The 15,076-nt window shown below is 56.7% G+C and overlaps 1 protein-coding gene across 3 annotated transcripts in view; it reads left to right on the plus strand.

Annotated features, from left to right (window-relative positions):
• Syngap1 (synaptic Ras GTPase activating protein 1) overlaps nt 1-15,076 on the plus strand; it is a 30,295-nt gene that overhangs the window by 8,878 nt on the left and 6,341 nt on the right. For 2 of the 3 annotated variants that reach the window (NR_144519.1, NM_181092.5), the window contains 14 exon segments: nt 2,251-2,342; nt 2,711-2,832; nt 4,315-4,468; nt 4,671-4,769; nt 6,608-7,231; nt 7,341-7,485; nt 7,682-7,826; nt 9,225-9,461; nt 9,547-9,748; nt 9,957-10,135; nt 10,772-10,813; nt 11,141-12,212; nt 12,687-12,860; nt 14,108-14,319. Coding sequence is in view for 2 of the 3 variants with exons in the window: in NM_181092.5 (NP_851606.3) it covers nt 2,251-2,342; nt 2,711-2,832; nt 4,315-4,468; nt 4,671-4,769; nt 6,608-7,231; nt 7,341-7,485; nt 7,682-7,826; nt 9,225-9,461; nt 9,547-9,748; nt 9,957-10,135; nt 10,772-10,813; nt 11,141-12,212; nt 12,687-12,860; nt 14,108-14,319 (3,499 nt within the window). In the remaining variant the exon portion in view is untranslated. 3 annotated transcript variants of the gene reach the window in all.

The raw sequence follows: 15,076 nt of genomic DNA on the forward strand, positions 1-15,076 counted from the left end.
TGGAGATCCAGCATGGTAGTGTATGCTTTTCAGGTTTGCTGTGTGTCCAAGGCTGCATGCTTTTTACCACAGGCCGCACTAATAGCAGGATATCCCATGTTCCTGTCACTCGGCCCTCTTCTGTGCTTCTGCCTCCTCCTCGTGTCAGAGTCCTTGGGAGCCGTGTGTGTGGCCTCCATGTACCTGTGACTTATTGTGGAGTTCTTGGTATTTTATGACTTCCCTCCAGGAACTAAGCAAAGCAATTAGCAGATCTTCCTCTGCGAATGCTTTTAATTCTGAGAGAAAATTTTAGTGGATTTAAACTTAAGGCTTCTATGCCTGTATTGGAGACGCACGTATGGAAATAATGGCTGAGCTAGGTCCCCTGGAATGAGAGAGAGGCAGCCATACCTGAGAAACACAGAGGAAGGGACAAGGAGGGAGCAGTTCGGGGCCTCCAGGTGACAGAGGCTCCGTAACCCATTTGCTCTTTCTTCATCTTTTGCTTTATTTGTTGTTTTCCTGGCAGCCATCACAGTGCTGGTGGCTAGAGTCACGGAAGGGCTGGAAGAAATCGAGAAGTGGGGAGGAGGGAGTTGTCCCAAGACGTGGATGTGGTTGTACTGTTAGTGTGAATTATGAGTGTCGTTGCTTTAGGAGCACCCCTTTACCTGACTGGGGTCATGGTGTATGTGTACAGGGGGACACACGGGGCCACAGCATGCTTAAGTGTGTGTCTCAAGGCTTAGACCGACATGCTCCTGTCTGTGGGGCATGAGTTGTCACAGGGTTACATGTCCATTTATGTAGTGTACTGCCCACATGATAGCCACATAGTCCACACAGCGGTTCTCACGTGGCTGTCTGAGTTCAAGTATGTACACCCCGTTTCAGTACTCACATATGTCTAGGCATGTGGGATGTGTGGCCTGGGGTCCCCGTGCTCAAGGCTGTCTGTATGTCTCCGAAGCACATAGTTTCCTCTTATTTCTCCTAATGTGGCTGTGATATACACGGTTCCCCACTGCTTGGTGAATTTTTCGTGCTCTACACACGATTCCTGGGGGACTGAGAGGGATCCCGTGTTTCAGGCTCCAGACTTGCTTGTGTGTGAAAACCTGAATCTGCCTGTAAAAGGAGCAGAGGACTGGCTCTGAGGCAGTGGGCAGTCTGGAAGCAGACATGAAAATGTCGCGGGGCTTTCACTGTTCTGTTCTGGAACCTAGCGGGTTAACAAGCAGTTCTTCCGGTTGCCCCCCCCAGCCTGTAGCTTCTTGTTGCCATGGAGATGGCGGCCCCGCCCCCGATGCAGCACCAGCCCCCCCATTGGCTGCAGTGGTGACTGTGGGGCTGAGGGGGGAGCCCAGGCCTGGGCAGCCATTCTGGAGCTGGAGCCGGAGCTTGGCATCCCCCCACCTTGATTCTCCTTCAGCCTTTCAGCCCCTCCAAATTCCCTAGCAGCGGATCTTCAGCTCCCTTCCTCTGAGCTCCTGTTCCTTCCATTCTTGGCAGGCTGAGCTTCATCCGTATTCACCTCCCCCTCCGCTCCGCCAGCCTTTACTTGGGAGTCCTCAGAATCCCACTGCCCTTCCTCCCCACTCCCCTGCATTCTTTTCTTCTGCTCTTCAACCATTCACTAGCACTGCAGTGCACGTGGAACCGGCACCTTCTCCCCGCTCCCCATCGGTCCCTTCCTCGGATTTTCTGTTCCCCTCCACTCAGCACAGGTCTCTTCTGAGACCTCCCCCTCCAGTCCTGGGAGGGGGTCATGGGAGGCAGCCCTGGACCTCCAGACAGACAGGGCCACTGGGAGGTGTGGGGAAGGGGGAGGATGTGTCTAGCCGGGAAAAGAGGAAAGCCCATCTGTGGGCAATGACCTTTAACCCATCTGCCCCTGATCAAGCCCCTTCCTTCCCTTGGGTGAGGGACAGGCAACTGATCCTCCCTGGGCCATAGGTATTCATCATCGGGGAGGTTTTACTGACCCTCTTGACTATGGCCCCCTGCTGACCGCCAGTCCCAGCCATGGGCTTAAGGCCCCCCACCCCGACCCCGTCAGGGGGCTCCGGTTCAGGTTCCTTGCCCCCTCCTTCCCACCGCCAGCCTCTCCGCCGCCGCTGCTCTTCCTGCTGCTTTCCGGGGGGTAGGTGAGGCCGGAGCTGAGGGGCCTGGGGAGGTGGCTAATACACTGGCCCGGGGTGGAAATCGGGACCAACAGTTCCCCAGCCCCTTCCCCAACTTTCCTCCGGGCCCTTTCCTCCCCTCCAGAATACCACTTGGGTCGCTCGAGGAGGAAGAGTGTCCCCGGGGGGAAACAGTACAGCATGGAAGCCGCCCCCGCTGCGCCCTTCCGGCCCTCGGTGAGTGAATGAAGTGGCTGCCAGATGTGGCTCAGCCTGGCCCCTCCAGCCCCAGCGGGAGCTCCAGGATTCTGAAAAAGAGGGCCCAGGGAAGAGTGTGCATGTATTCCCCACCTCTTTGGTTTACCCCTTCTTGGCTCTGCCCCCTACTTCTTGGACCAGCCCTCCCACCTTTTCCAAGCGAGTGTGTGTGTTTGTGTATCTGCTCACATCAGACAGTACCCGTGGGAGCAAGGAAGACAAACTGGTGTCAGGGCTCTTGTCCCTTTTCCTCTGCTCCACGTTCTTCCAGGGCTTCCCTGCCAGCTCAGGGTGTCTAGGGAGAGACTGAGCTGCCCCAAGCACCCCATTTCCCATTTGCTCCCCAGCAAGGCTTCCTGAGCCGGAGGCTAAAAAGCTCCATCAAACGTACAAAGTCACAACCCAAACTTGACCGGACCAGCAGCTTTCGACAGATCCTGCCTCGCTTCCGAAGTGCTGACCATGACCGGTAGGTACAGGACCTGAAATGAGGTGGGTGGAGTGGGGGTTCCCTGAGGATAAAGGTCAACGGGCTCATGCTGGTTGGGGTGCAAGAGACTTCAGGGAGGAGCTGGCCTAAGCTGTGGGTGGCAGGAAAGAGGGACAGACGACCTGCCCAGGCAGGGGAGGAGGTGAAGGTGAAGCCAAGGAGGTCAGGAGGGCTCGCAGAGTGGACGCAGAGTGGACGAGCTAGGCCTCAGAGACCCCAGCAGCAGGGCCAGTGGGGAGCCACAGGACAATGGGAAAGGAGCCTCTGGTATGCAGGTAGCAGAATGGGGCAAAGGCTGGAGCTAATCCGGGCCTGAGGAAGCCTGCTTGCCTTCTGCCCTTCCCTGGGCTTCCCCTCGTCCAGTCGCTCCTGGAGAGAATCTGTCCTTTTCTCTGCATCTGCTCTCCCAGGGACTGAGCAGGGTAGGGAGGTTGGGACACCTTTCCCTGCCCCCTTCCAAGTAACCAGTGCTGGATTTGGGGCTGGAGGGGGGGGTGAGGGCATGGTATTCCTGGCCGCGGGGGCGGGGGGCCGGGGGAGCGTGGTGCTGACGGCAGCCAGAGCCTGTGATGACGGGGCTGCTATAAATAACTTCACGGAGGCTCCCACACCCGAGCTCCCCTCCTGCTTCCCCATGCTCTCCATCTTGGTCCCCTACCCATTTCCACACCACTTGGTGTCCTTGCTCCCCTCGCTCTGGTACCTCATCCCAGTTTATCCCCTGCTCCCGGTGGCACAGCACTGTGTGCGCGTGGCCACCCTGGTCCGTGCTCCGTAAGGAAGAGCTTGCTCTTCCTTAGCCTTCCTGCGCCTGCTTTTGCCTCCCCCTGCTGTGCTGCCTCCTCCTCCCCATGTCTGCTCCCCAGCCTCTGACCTCTATTCTGCCCCCTTGCTCTCTCCTGTCTTTCTCTCTTTACCCCTGGTTGTATTAGAAACTCACTTCATTTATAGTTTGAATCATAAAATGTTTATTAGATACTAACTGTGTGCCAGGGCCAAACCAGACATTACTGTATTTCCTCTGTGACTCAAGTCTTTGCTTCCAGTTTTTCCTTTATATTGAGATTCTGGATTCTGGAGTCACCTAAACATGTCCAGGCCATTTTGTTTTTTCCTTTTCTTTTTTGCTGCTGCTTTTTTGTTTTTGACATGGTTTGTTTTGGGTTTTAAAGACAAGGTTTCATCATGTGGCCCTGGCTAACCTGGGACCTGCTATGTAGACCAGTCTGGCCTCAGACTTAATAGGGATCTACCTGTCTCTGCCTCCTGAGTGCTGGGATTAAAGGTCTGTGTTACTCTGCCCAGGAATTCTGAGTATGAGTTGACTCAGATAAGTCCCTTGAAAGGCATTGGTTTCCCCTAACCTGGGCTTCCCCTGTGAGGCTGTGTGTGATGGACTGAGGCTCTCCTCTGGCGAGGAGAGGGCCTTCCCTGATTCTTCTCTGAACCTTGTGCTGCCAGGGCCCGGCTGATGCAGAGCTTCAAGGAGTCTCACTCCCATGAGTCCCTGCTGAGTCCCAGCAGTGCTGCTGAGGCCCTGGAGCTCAACCTGGATGAAGACTCCATTATCAAGCCAGTACACAGCTCCATCCTGGGCCAGGAGTTCTGCTTTGAGGTAGTGGCTTTGAGGGCTGCTGTGGACTGAGAGGCAGGGATGCAGGAGGGTAGGGGCCCCCGAGGGCCTGGAGTAAGTGGCATATTCGGGGATGTCAGGGGAACAGGGCTGGGATAAGGAAGGAAGGCGTGGTGTGGTCTTTGGCCTCTAGGAGGCACGCTTCTCCCGTGGGGCCCCATCTCAAATCCACACTCCTCTCCAGGTAACAACATCGTCTGGGACAAAATGTTTTGCCTGTCGGTCTGCAGCCGAAAGGGACAAATGGATTGAGAATCTACAGAGGGCTGTGAAACCCAACAAGGTATTGAGGAGAACGGGAAACAAGGGGCAGGGCCTGTGGGCTAAGGGAGGGGGTTTGGGAGGAGAGGGCAGGTACCAGGGCCCAGGTGATTCCCATTATTCAGAACCCCCGTTTATTTCCCTTTCTCCCCATCTGCTACCTTATATCACACCCTGCTTCGCTGACATGAGAGTCATAGTGCTAGGGGGCCAGCCAGCAGGACCTGTTGGGCCCTCCAGTTCAGTCTAAGGGCCAGCCGGAAGGCCTCACTTGCCTAACAGGTTGTTATCCAGCCCCACTCACAGTGCTCTGTGAACCCTGGCTCTTTTTACAAAGTCTTCACAAGCATGGTTGGACTCTGTGACCTCCAGGTCCCCTTGACAGGGCCCCTGTGCATCTGTGTTTCAACCAAGACCTATGTTCCACCAGGATAAGGTGCCACTCTGTCAGCTGGTCTCTGACTCCAGTTTGTGGCAGGCTCACAGTCCTGGCCATCTTTCTCTTTCCCCCGAGGGCCTTTATTAGGAAGTCCCACTTAAGTGCTAGACACAGTCGAAGGCACACAGGGTCTGCACCGCACTCTTTCAGCACTGTACTACTGGCCTGCGACTCCTACCAGCAGCTTAAGCTGGCCCTCAGGCACTGCACTGGCTCCACATGTAACACAAGCAGTATTTTGTTTTTGCACATCTGACGTTTCTGTGGGATTTTCTCATCTGAATCTTTAGGGTGTTCCTTACTTTAAAAAAAATGTTGCTGGGCGTGGTGGCACAGGCCTTTAATCCCAACACAGAAGTGGGTGGATTTCTGTGAGTTCAAGGCCAGAGTGCATTCCAGGATTGAGCTTTGTGGAGTAAGAAAACCAAAAGGAAATAACATAAAAACTTCCTTATTTATTCAGTGGGGATGGGGTGGGGGAGGGGAGGTCACAGTGCACAGATCAGAGCATGGCTTTCTGGACCTGGTTCTTTCCTTCCACTCTGTTGTGGGTCCTGGAGCGTACACCCATGCTTGGCACCTTCCCCAAGTAAGTCATCTTGTTGGCCCTTCCCTGCTTTTGACCTGTTACTCAAGCATTTTCCAGCGTGAATTCTGTATGAGCTGCCCTTCTCTGTTAGCTGCCATGGCTGCTGTAAAAAGCCACCATGAACTGAACCAGCTGAAGCCATTCCCTCACTGCTCAGGGGTCTAAGTCCAGCGTGAGCAAGGCCGTGTCAGTTCTGAGGCCGTTACATTCAGTCCTTCCCTCTTTATGCAGCTGCCTTCTGTCTGTATGTCTCTAAATGACCCTCTCCATGTGATAAAGTCACCAATAGATGGATTAAGAGATTATATATATTTTTTTTAAGATTTATTTATTTATTATATATAAGTACACTGTAGCTGTCTTCAGACACACCAGAAGAGGGCATCAGATCTCTTTACAGATGGTTGTGAGCCACCATGTGGTTGCTGGGAATTGAACTCATGACCTCTGGAAGAGCAGTCGGGTGCTCTTAACCGCTGAGCCATCTCTCCAGCCCAAGAGATTATATTAACATCTGTCAGGTCGCTCTTTCCGAATGACATCACACTCAGATTCTAGAGAGGCGATAATTTGAGGTCATGGTTAGATAGAGTGGTGCATGTACTTCTGGTACTCTCGGGTACATATGCTCATTTGAGGCCAGCCTGGGCTACTTAGTGAGCTATCTCAGAAACCAAAACCAGGTACAGTAGAATTTTGGGAGTGGTGGACGCTATTAAAGCCCAGTATACTTACTGCTAACCCTATGGCCACCATCTTGAGCCCACGTGCTCACTGTCCTGGTGTGTCTGTCTTTACCCATTTATCTGCCCCAACCACGTCCTCATGCCAGGACAACAGCCGCCGGGTAGATAACGTGCTGAAACTATGGATCATAGAAGCTCGAGAGCTGCCCCCCAAGAAGCGATATTACTGCGAGTTATGCCTGGACGACATGCTCTATGCACGGACCACTTCCAAGCCCCGCTCAGCCTCAGGAGACACTGTCTTTTGGGGCGAGCACTTCGAGTTTAACAACCTGCCTGCTGTCCGGGCGCTGCGGCTGCATCTGTACCGTGACTCGGACAAAAAGCGGAAGAAGGACAAGGCAGGCTACGTTGGCCTGGTGACTGTTCCAGTGGCCACCCTGGCTGGGCGCCACTTCACAGAGCAGTGGTACCCCGTGACCCTGCCAACAGGAAGTGGGGGCTCTGGGGGTATGGGCTCGGGGGGAGGAGGGGGGTCAGGGGGCGGCTCAGGGGGCAAAGGGAAAGGAGGCTGTCCTGCTGTGCGGCTGAAGGCCCGTTACCAGACAATGAGTATCCTGCCCATGGAGCTATATAAGGAGTTTGCAGAATATGTGACCAACCACTACCGCATGCTGTGTGCCGTGCTGGAGCCCGCCCTCAATGTCAAGGGCAAGGAGGAGGTCGCTAGTGCACTGGTTCACATCCTGCAAAGCACAGGCAAGGCCAAGGTGAGCCGCGTCCAGGGAAGGCTGGCTGGAGGGCAGAGAAGAGGGAATGAACTCAACTGACGGGGTCGGACTCTTCAGAGGCTGACCCTGGGGCTTTCCTGGGCTCCAGGACTTCCTTTCAGACATGGCCATGTCAGAGGTAGACCGGTTCATGGAGCGGGAACACCTCATATTCCGCGAGAACACGCTCGCCACTAAAGCCATAGAAGAGTATATGAGACTGATTGGCCAGAAATACCTCAAGGATGCCATTGGTACTTCAGGCCTTCCCCTGAACCTCCCTGCCCACCCCACTACCCCTAAACCTGGGCGCCCAGTCCCCACATCCACCTTCCTCAGAGTCCCAGACCCCAGCCTCCAACCATCTGATTCTGCCATTCCTCCAACCCAGGGAGCCCCTGCCCCTGCCCTTGGAAAGTGTGACCGCTCCCTGTTGTAACCCTCTCCCAGGGGAGTTCATCCGGGCTCTGTATGAATCTGAGGAGAACTGTGAAGTAGACCCCATCAAGTGCACAGCGTCCAGTCTGGCAGAGCACCAGGCCAACCTGCGGATGTGCTGTGAGTTGGCCCTGTGCAAGGTGGTCAACTCCCATTGGTGAGACTGGGGACGCTGGGCTGGGGGGCCAGGGCTGGGCGGTTGTGTGTCCATCTGTTCATCCGTCTGTCCATCTTCAGAGAACTGAGCATCAGTACGGGCAAAGCACTTTCTGGGGTGTCGTAGAACAGAGAGAGGTGGACAGGGCTGGCTCCTGACCTCAGATGGCCTCTGACCAAAGTGATCAGGGATGCACGAGATGCTCGAAAAGCCACAGAGCCATTGTGATGTGTCCCATTGAGGGAGGGTCCCTCGGGCAGCACCAAGTCAGAGAAGATGAAGGCGTGTGGGGTGCCCAGGGCTGGGCTGTGAGGATCGGCTCGGGCTAGTATTTGTACACAGTAGGCAGAGGGCGTTTCCGGGGCAGTAAGATAGCACAGGTGAGGGAGGTGGTGTGAGAAGGCTGTGATCCTTCAGAGGTTGGCTGGCAGCTGCAGCCATGGCTCTAGTGGAGGCAATAGCGGGGAGAGAGCTGTGCTTTGGGAAGGAGAGAATCTGGAAGTCCAGGGTTCAGGAGTCTGCAGCCATCAGAACACTTTGGGGTAGGCTTAAAGGTGTTGGCATCAAGAAGCATGGCTGAGACTGGCCCAGAAGTCAGTGAGCTCCACGGTGAAGGAAAGGGGGAAGCACAGTCCCCGTGAGGCTCTGGTTCCGGTGTGAAAACCAGATGTAGATCCAGGTAGAGTTAGAAAGTCTAAAAGGGGCTGCTCAGGTCGGCTAGCGGAAGGACAGGGATTGTCTGAGGGGTTGTGCGTGCGCAGTCAGGATGACTCCAGGTCATGAGACTGTAGTGCTTAGGGACCCACAGCCTCATTGGCAGAACCAGGGGAGTCTAAAGGAGGAGCCAGCTGGCAGTGTGGGGGCGATGGTGAGCTGTTTTACAGTGTCAAGTTTAAGGTGTCAGTGGGACATTGAGGTGGCGCCGGGAAGGAGGCGGGGAAGAGTGAGCCGAGCCATCCCAGGGCTGGGATCATGCCTGGGCACGCCCATCCCCATTTCCCTGGAGTCCAGAGAGTTGGGGGGTCCGAGCTCCCTGTGCCTCAAGTGACCCTCCATCTCTCTCCCATCTCTGTCTCTTCCCTCGTGTCTGTTTTTCTTCTCCTCCTCTCCTTGTCTCTCTCACGCCCTCTTTGTCTCTCTCCCCGTGTCTCTCTCCCCTCACCCCTTCCCCCTCCATTTCTCTCTCCGGAATCTGTTCCCTTTCCCGTGGCCCTCTTCTTCAGCAGCCTCCTGTCTTTCTCCTGCAGTCCCTCCCTCCTGGTCTCTCACCTGTCTCCACACCTCCTCTCACCTCCTACCACCCCTCAGCATGTTCCCTGAAGGCTGAGGGTCTCTGGGGCTCAGTCCCGGTCTCTCTTTCTCTCTCTCTCTCTCTGTCTCCCCACCCCTTCCCCTCAGCGTGTTCCCGAGGGAGCTGAAGGAGGTGTTTGCATCATGGCGGCTGCGCTGTGCAGAGCGGGGCCGGGAGGACATTGCTGACAGGCTGATCAGCGCCTCGCTCTTCCTGCGCTTCCTCTGCCCGGCCATCATGTCGCCCAGTCTGTTTGGACTGATGCAGGAGTACCCAGATGAGCAGACCTCACGAACCCTCACCCTCATCGCCAAGGTTATCCAGAACCTGGCCAACTTTTCCAAGTGAGGGAGACTTCAGGACGGGCGGGTTGAGCCGTGGGCTTCTGAAGGTCTCCTGAGTCACCAGAGCATCTGTGCCCCTGGCTAGGTTTACCTCAAAGGAGGACTTCCTGGGCTTCATGAACGAGTTTCTGGAGCTGGAGTGGGGTTCTATGCAGCAATTCTTGTATGAGATATCCAACCTGGACACACTGACCAACAGCAGCAGTTTTGAGGGCTACATAGACTTGGGCCGCGAGCTCTCCACACTTCACGCCCTGCTCTGGGAGGTGCTGCCCCAGCTCAGCAAGGTCAGTAGATGTCCCCTCTGTCCCATCCCCAGGAACTTCCACAGGCACCCAGGCTGAGAGACTATCTCTGCACACAACTCTCACCACCTTCCCGTTCCCAGAAACTCACCACCACTTCCAACACACCTCACGACACCTCTACCCGTGGCCTCCGAGGCCCTTTTAGGACTGGGCACTCACTCACCAAGTGACAGCTTTGTCCTTCCAGGAAGCCCTCCTGAAGCTGGGCCCGCTGCCCCGGCTCCTCAGCGACATCAGCACAGCCCTGAGGAACCCTAACATCCAAAGGCAGCCGAGCCGCCAGAGCGAGCGCGCTCGGTCTCAGCCCATGGTGCTGCGCGGGCCGTCAGCCGAGATGCAGGGCTACATGATGCGGGACCTCAACAGGTGAGCACCCTGCCCCACACCCTCTGCTCTGGGAGCCCGACCACCCCTGGGTGCTTCCTGCTGGGCCCTGGACAGACCTCTAGACCTCAGGAGGGGCGAGCAGAACGTCCTTAGGGACAGTGGTTGGAGTACAGGCAGTGGGAGGCTGGGAGCTCTTCAGAGCCAATGAGGGAGAGGTGCAGAGCCCAGAAGTTCTTGGTGGCTTCTCGCTCCAAGTTCAGCTGAAGCAAGAGGGACCCTGCTGCAGCTGGCCTGCTTTGTTCCCCTGACCACCCACTGCTTGTCCTTAGGCTGTGTGTCAGCCACATGGTACCAAGATCGTCAGGTGTCTCTGGGACACTTAACCCCCCGCTCCCTGCTCCCCCATGCCACCTTACCCCAGAGGGCTCTCCATGTCCAGCACTCAGAGAAGCAGCAGGTGGGGCCAAGTGGGCCCTGCAGCCCGGCATCCAGTTTGACGGGGGAGGGTCGGGTCTGGGCCTCAGCTCTGGATGGTGTCCTTCATCTTGCGATTACTCTGCTGTTCCTCACCCATGTCTTCGTCTGCAACACCACGCCTCTCCCACTATCCTTCCATCATCGTCCACACCTCTCTCCTCCTCCCATCTGTGCTTGCCCCTTTGCATCTCTCTCCAGCTCCATCGACCTTCAGTCCTTCATGGCTCGAGGCCTCAACAGGTGAGGGCTCTGTCCTGCCCACCCTTCTGTCCTGCCGCACTGGCCTTCACCCACCTCAGATCCTCTCCTTCACAGTGCACCTCATCTCCTCCATGCCTGCCCAGACCAGCCTGCCCTCCTCCTTTTCCAGGCCTTATGCCCTTCCTAGGCCTTGTCCCTTCCCTTCTCCCTCCTCCCTGCCTTGCCTGCCTCTCTAGGGCGGCCACCACCAGCTCTCAGCCCTCCGGTGGGTCCCGCTTTTCACCTAAGGCCAGCACCAGCCTCCAGGCTCAGGTGCCAGCAGTCCTGCCTGGCCTTACTGCCTGTGTCCCCCTTTCCTCCCAACAGCTCTATGGACATGGCTCGCCTCCCCTCCCCAACCAAGGAGAAACCCCCGCCGCCCCCTCCCGGTGGGGGTAAAGACCTGTTCTATGTGAGCCGGCCACCACTGGCCCGGTCCTCCCCAGCATACTGCACGAGCAGCTCGGACATCACAGAGCCGGAGCAGAAGATGCTGAGTGTCAACAAGAGTGTGTCCATGCTGGACCTGCAGGGCGACGGGCCTGGGGGCCGCCTTAACAGCAGTAGTGTTTCCAACCTGGCAGCTGTTGGGGACCTGTTGCACTCAAGCCAGGCTTCACTGACAGCAGCCTTGGGGTTGCGGCCTGCACCTGCCGGGCGCCTCTCCCAAGGGAGTGGCTCTTCCATCACAGCAGCCGGCATGCGCCTCAGCCAGATGGGTGTCACTACGGATGGTGTCCCCGCCCAGCAACTGCGCATCCCTCTTTCCTTCCAGAACCCTCTCTTCCATATGGCTGCCGATGGACCAGGGCCCCCAGCAGGCCATGGAGGGAGCAGTGGCCATGGTCCACCTTCCTCCCATCACCACCACCACCACCATCACCATCACCGAGGGGGAGAACCCCCAGGGGACACTTTTGCCCCGTTCCATGGCTATAGCAAGAGCGAGGACCTCTCTACAGGGGTCCCTAAGCCCCCTGCGGCCTCCATCCTTCACAGCCACAGCTACAGTGATGAGTTTGGACCCTCTGGTACTGATTTTACCCGTCGGCAGCTCTCACTTCAGGACAACCTACAGCACATGCTCTCCCCGCCCCAGATCACCATCGGTCCCCAGAGGCCAGCTCCCTCAGGGCCAGGAGGGGGCAGTGGTGGGGGCAGTGGTGGGGGCGGTGGGGGCCAGCCACCTCCCTTGCAGAGGGGCAAATCTCAGCAGTTGACAGTGAGTGCTGCCCAGAAACCCCGGCCGTCCAGCGGGAACCTATTGCAGTCCCCGGAACCAAGTTATGGTCCTGCCCGTCCACGGCAACAGAGCCTCAGCAAAGAGGGCAGCATTGGGGGCAGCGGGGGCAGCGGTGGCGGAGGGGGTGGGGGGCTCAAGCCCTCCATCACCAAGCAGGTAGGTGAGGGTAGGGTAAGGTGGCGTGGGTGAAGAGCAGGGAGGGAAGCAATAGTATAGTCTGGTGTGACAACTTTCTCACCTTCTTTGTTCACTAAACAAACGTGTGGCATTTGGCTTGTATTCTCACCGTTCAGGAGGCAAGGTGATACAAGGTGACACGAGTTCTGAGGGCAGCTAGGGCTAGGTAGTGGTATTGTCTCTAAACAAGAAGCTGACAAACGTAAGGAGAGAGCCCTGAGCAATGTCCTGTGAACCGAGGCACCGAGGGTGTGTGGATGAGCAGTGGAGGAGCCCAGCCTTGCCCCTCCTCTGGGCAGGCCGGCAGGCAGGCAGGCAGGATTGCCTCACTAGTGCAGAGGGAGCAAGGCTCAGGCAGGGTGCAGGCCTGGGGGTCATTTCTGTGTTCTCTGCCTCTGAGCACGCCCTCCCTTTCCCACCTTTCTGCTCTCTGCCCCTCCTTGCTGGTCACAGCATTCCCAGACTCCATCCACGCTGAACCCCACGATGCCGGCCTCGGAGCGGACTGTAGCCTGGGTGTCCAATATGCCTCACCTGTCCGCTGACATCGAGAGTGCACACATTGAGCGGGAAGAGTACAAGCTGAAGGAGTACTCGAAGTCCATGGACGAGAGCCGACTGGACAGGGTACGCCGGCCTTGCCCTCCAGCCCCGTCCCCTTTCTCATGCCAGGGGAGGAGGGCCGTCTGTCCTTCCAAGGAAAAACATCTATGCTCAGATAGTAGGGTAAAAAGAAAACAGACAGCCCTTTTTTCTGTTAAGGGCAGAAAGATTTCTAGCCCAACTCTCTTTGTGGGTAATGTATACCATTTGTCTATACCGTGGGCTGGAGAGTGCTGTTTAAGCTCTGAGGAAGAGAATGGCTCCAGGATTAGGGCGAGTGTGAGGAAACCACCCCAGCTGAGCCTGGTGGCAGAGGCCTGTGGACTGAGGTCAGCAGGAGACTAAGTCAGGAGATGTCGGTTCAAGGCCAGCTTGGGCAACTTAATGAGGCCCTGTTTCAAAATACAAAGCGAGAAGAACGCCGTGGGACAGCGTGTGTGGTAGAATGTTCGCTAGGATGCAGGAGGCTCTAGGTATCAGCGAGTTCTACCAGAGGGTCAAGCACTCACGCCCCAGAGTAGCTATCCCAAGCTCTGAGTCCCCTCCTATGGGGTAGAATGACTGCTTAGGCCGTCAGAGGACGCTAAAAGCTTTTAGGGTTGCCTTTCCTGCCCTCCTGCCCGTAAGATGAGGGACCCTCACGCTCGTTGAGGACAGCCCAGTCCAGCACGGCACACAGCTTTCCAGCTGGGAATATGCGCTGCTGGTGGCTGGTGGCTTCCTGTGTGGCACGTGTGCACCGCTGCAGTCCGGGAGCAAAAGCTTTAGTTATTTCACTGTTAAGTTGTGTGTGAGCTAGGGTAGAGCTTGGTAGTGGGGCTCTGGGTTTCATCCCTAGCACTGGGAAAAGGCAGAGCACACGCGCTCTACATGTAAGCCGCGTGGAGCCCAGACTCGTGTTAACAGTTGTGTTCTCAGCCTGTGAGCCCTTTGACCTTTGTCTGCAGGACAGGACTAGGGGGGCACATGGGAGACAGCACCTCCCCCCTCACCCAGCGTCTTTTTCTCCCTCCCCGCTGTGTCCCGTGTTCCTATGCATGTGTGAGGTGTGGCTCATTTCTGAGGTGTGGGACTGACTTGGATTTTGCTCCACCGTGAAGCAGCCTCAGTATTACTTCAGGCTTTCTCCTGAGCAGATGGAGTGTGTTCATAGGCAGGGAAATGGTGGGGTACTTCCTTGTGCCCTGGCTGAAGTGACAGGGACGGGAACAGGCTGGCAAAGCCAAGGCTAGGCGCCTCTCACAGTGCGGGGTCGTGTGCCCGGCGGGCAGGTGAAGGAGTACGAGGAGGAGATCCACTCACTGAAGGAAAGGCTACACATGTCCAACCGGAAGCTGGAAGAGTACGAGCGGAGGCTGCTGTCCCAGGAAGAGCAGACCAGCAAGATCCTGATGCAGTACCAAGCCCGCCTGGAGCAGAGCGAGAAGCGCTTGAGGCAGCAGCAGGTGGAGAAGGACTCCCAGATCAAGAGCATCATTGGCAGGTGAGGGGCGGCCCGGGGAGGGCGAGGGCGAAGGGGAGACCTGCTCAAGGTGTTGAGCGGTCGATCCCTTACCGCCAGCACTGCTTACACACAACTCCCGAGGCCCCAGGGAGCTACAGCAGTGCCTTAGTCTAGCCATCAGCATCCCTCCCAGCTCTCCCTAATCCACAGCTCCCCCAGCAGTGCCTACCCACTCCTGTGTCCCTGGCCGGAGCTCCTTGTTCAGGCTTGCAATGGGTTCCATTAGATGAGGTTTTAGCTTGTCAGTGCCCCAAAGGACCTGCTTGCTCCTCAGGGGCCACCACAGCCAGAGCCAGGTGTGCTCTGATCTAGTGTCATGTGAGACATTTGATACCACTGCAGGGACTGTCTTATGAGACCGCTTCAAAGTCTTCAGTGACTCAGGCACGGGGCACTGAAGCTCCGCCCTCTACGCAGGCGCAGGGCTTCTAGGCTCTGGCTGGCAGCATCTTAGAGATACAGAAGCCTAGCTGTACGCAGTTGTGCACACTTTTTTGGTTGTTTTGAGAGAGGGTTTCTCTGTGTAGCCCCGGCTGTCCTAAAACTCGCTCTGTAGACCAGGCTGTCCTCAAACTCAAGAGATCCACCTGCCTCTGCCTCCCAAAAGCTGGAATTAAAGGTGTGCACCCACACCACCTGTTTACTTGTGCACACTTTGAATGTGTCTGTAACCCCACATTTAGGAGGCTGAGGCAGGAGGGTGATCTCAGCTCCACGGTGCGCTCTAGGCTTCCCT

This window comes from Rattus norvegicus, chromosome 20 (assembly GCF_021556685.1).
Source record: "Rattus norvegicus strain SHRSP/BbbUtx chromosome 20, alternate assembly SHRSP_T2T, whole genome shotgun sequence".
In the NCBI taxonomy this organism is placed as follows: Eukaryota; Metazoa; Chordata; class Mammalia; order Rodentia; family Muridae; genus Rattus; species Rattus norvegicus.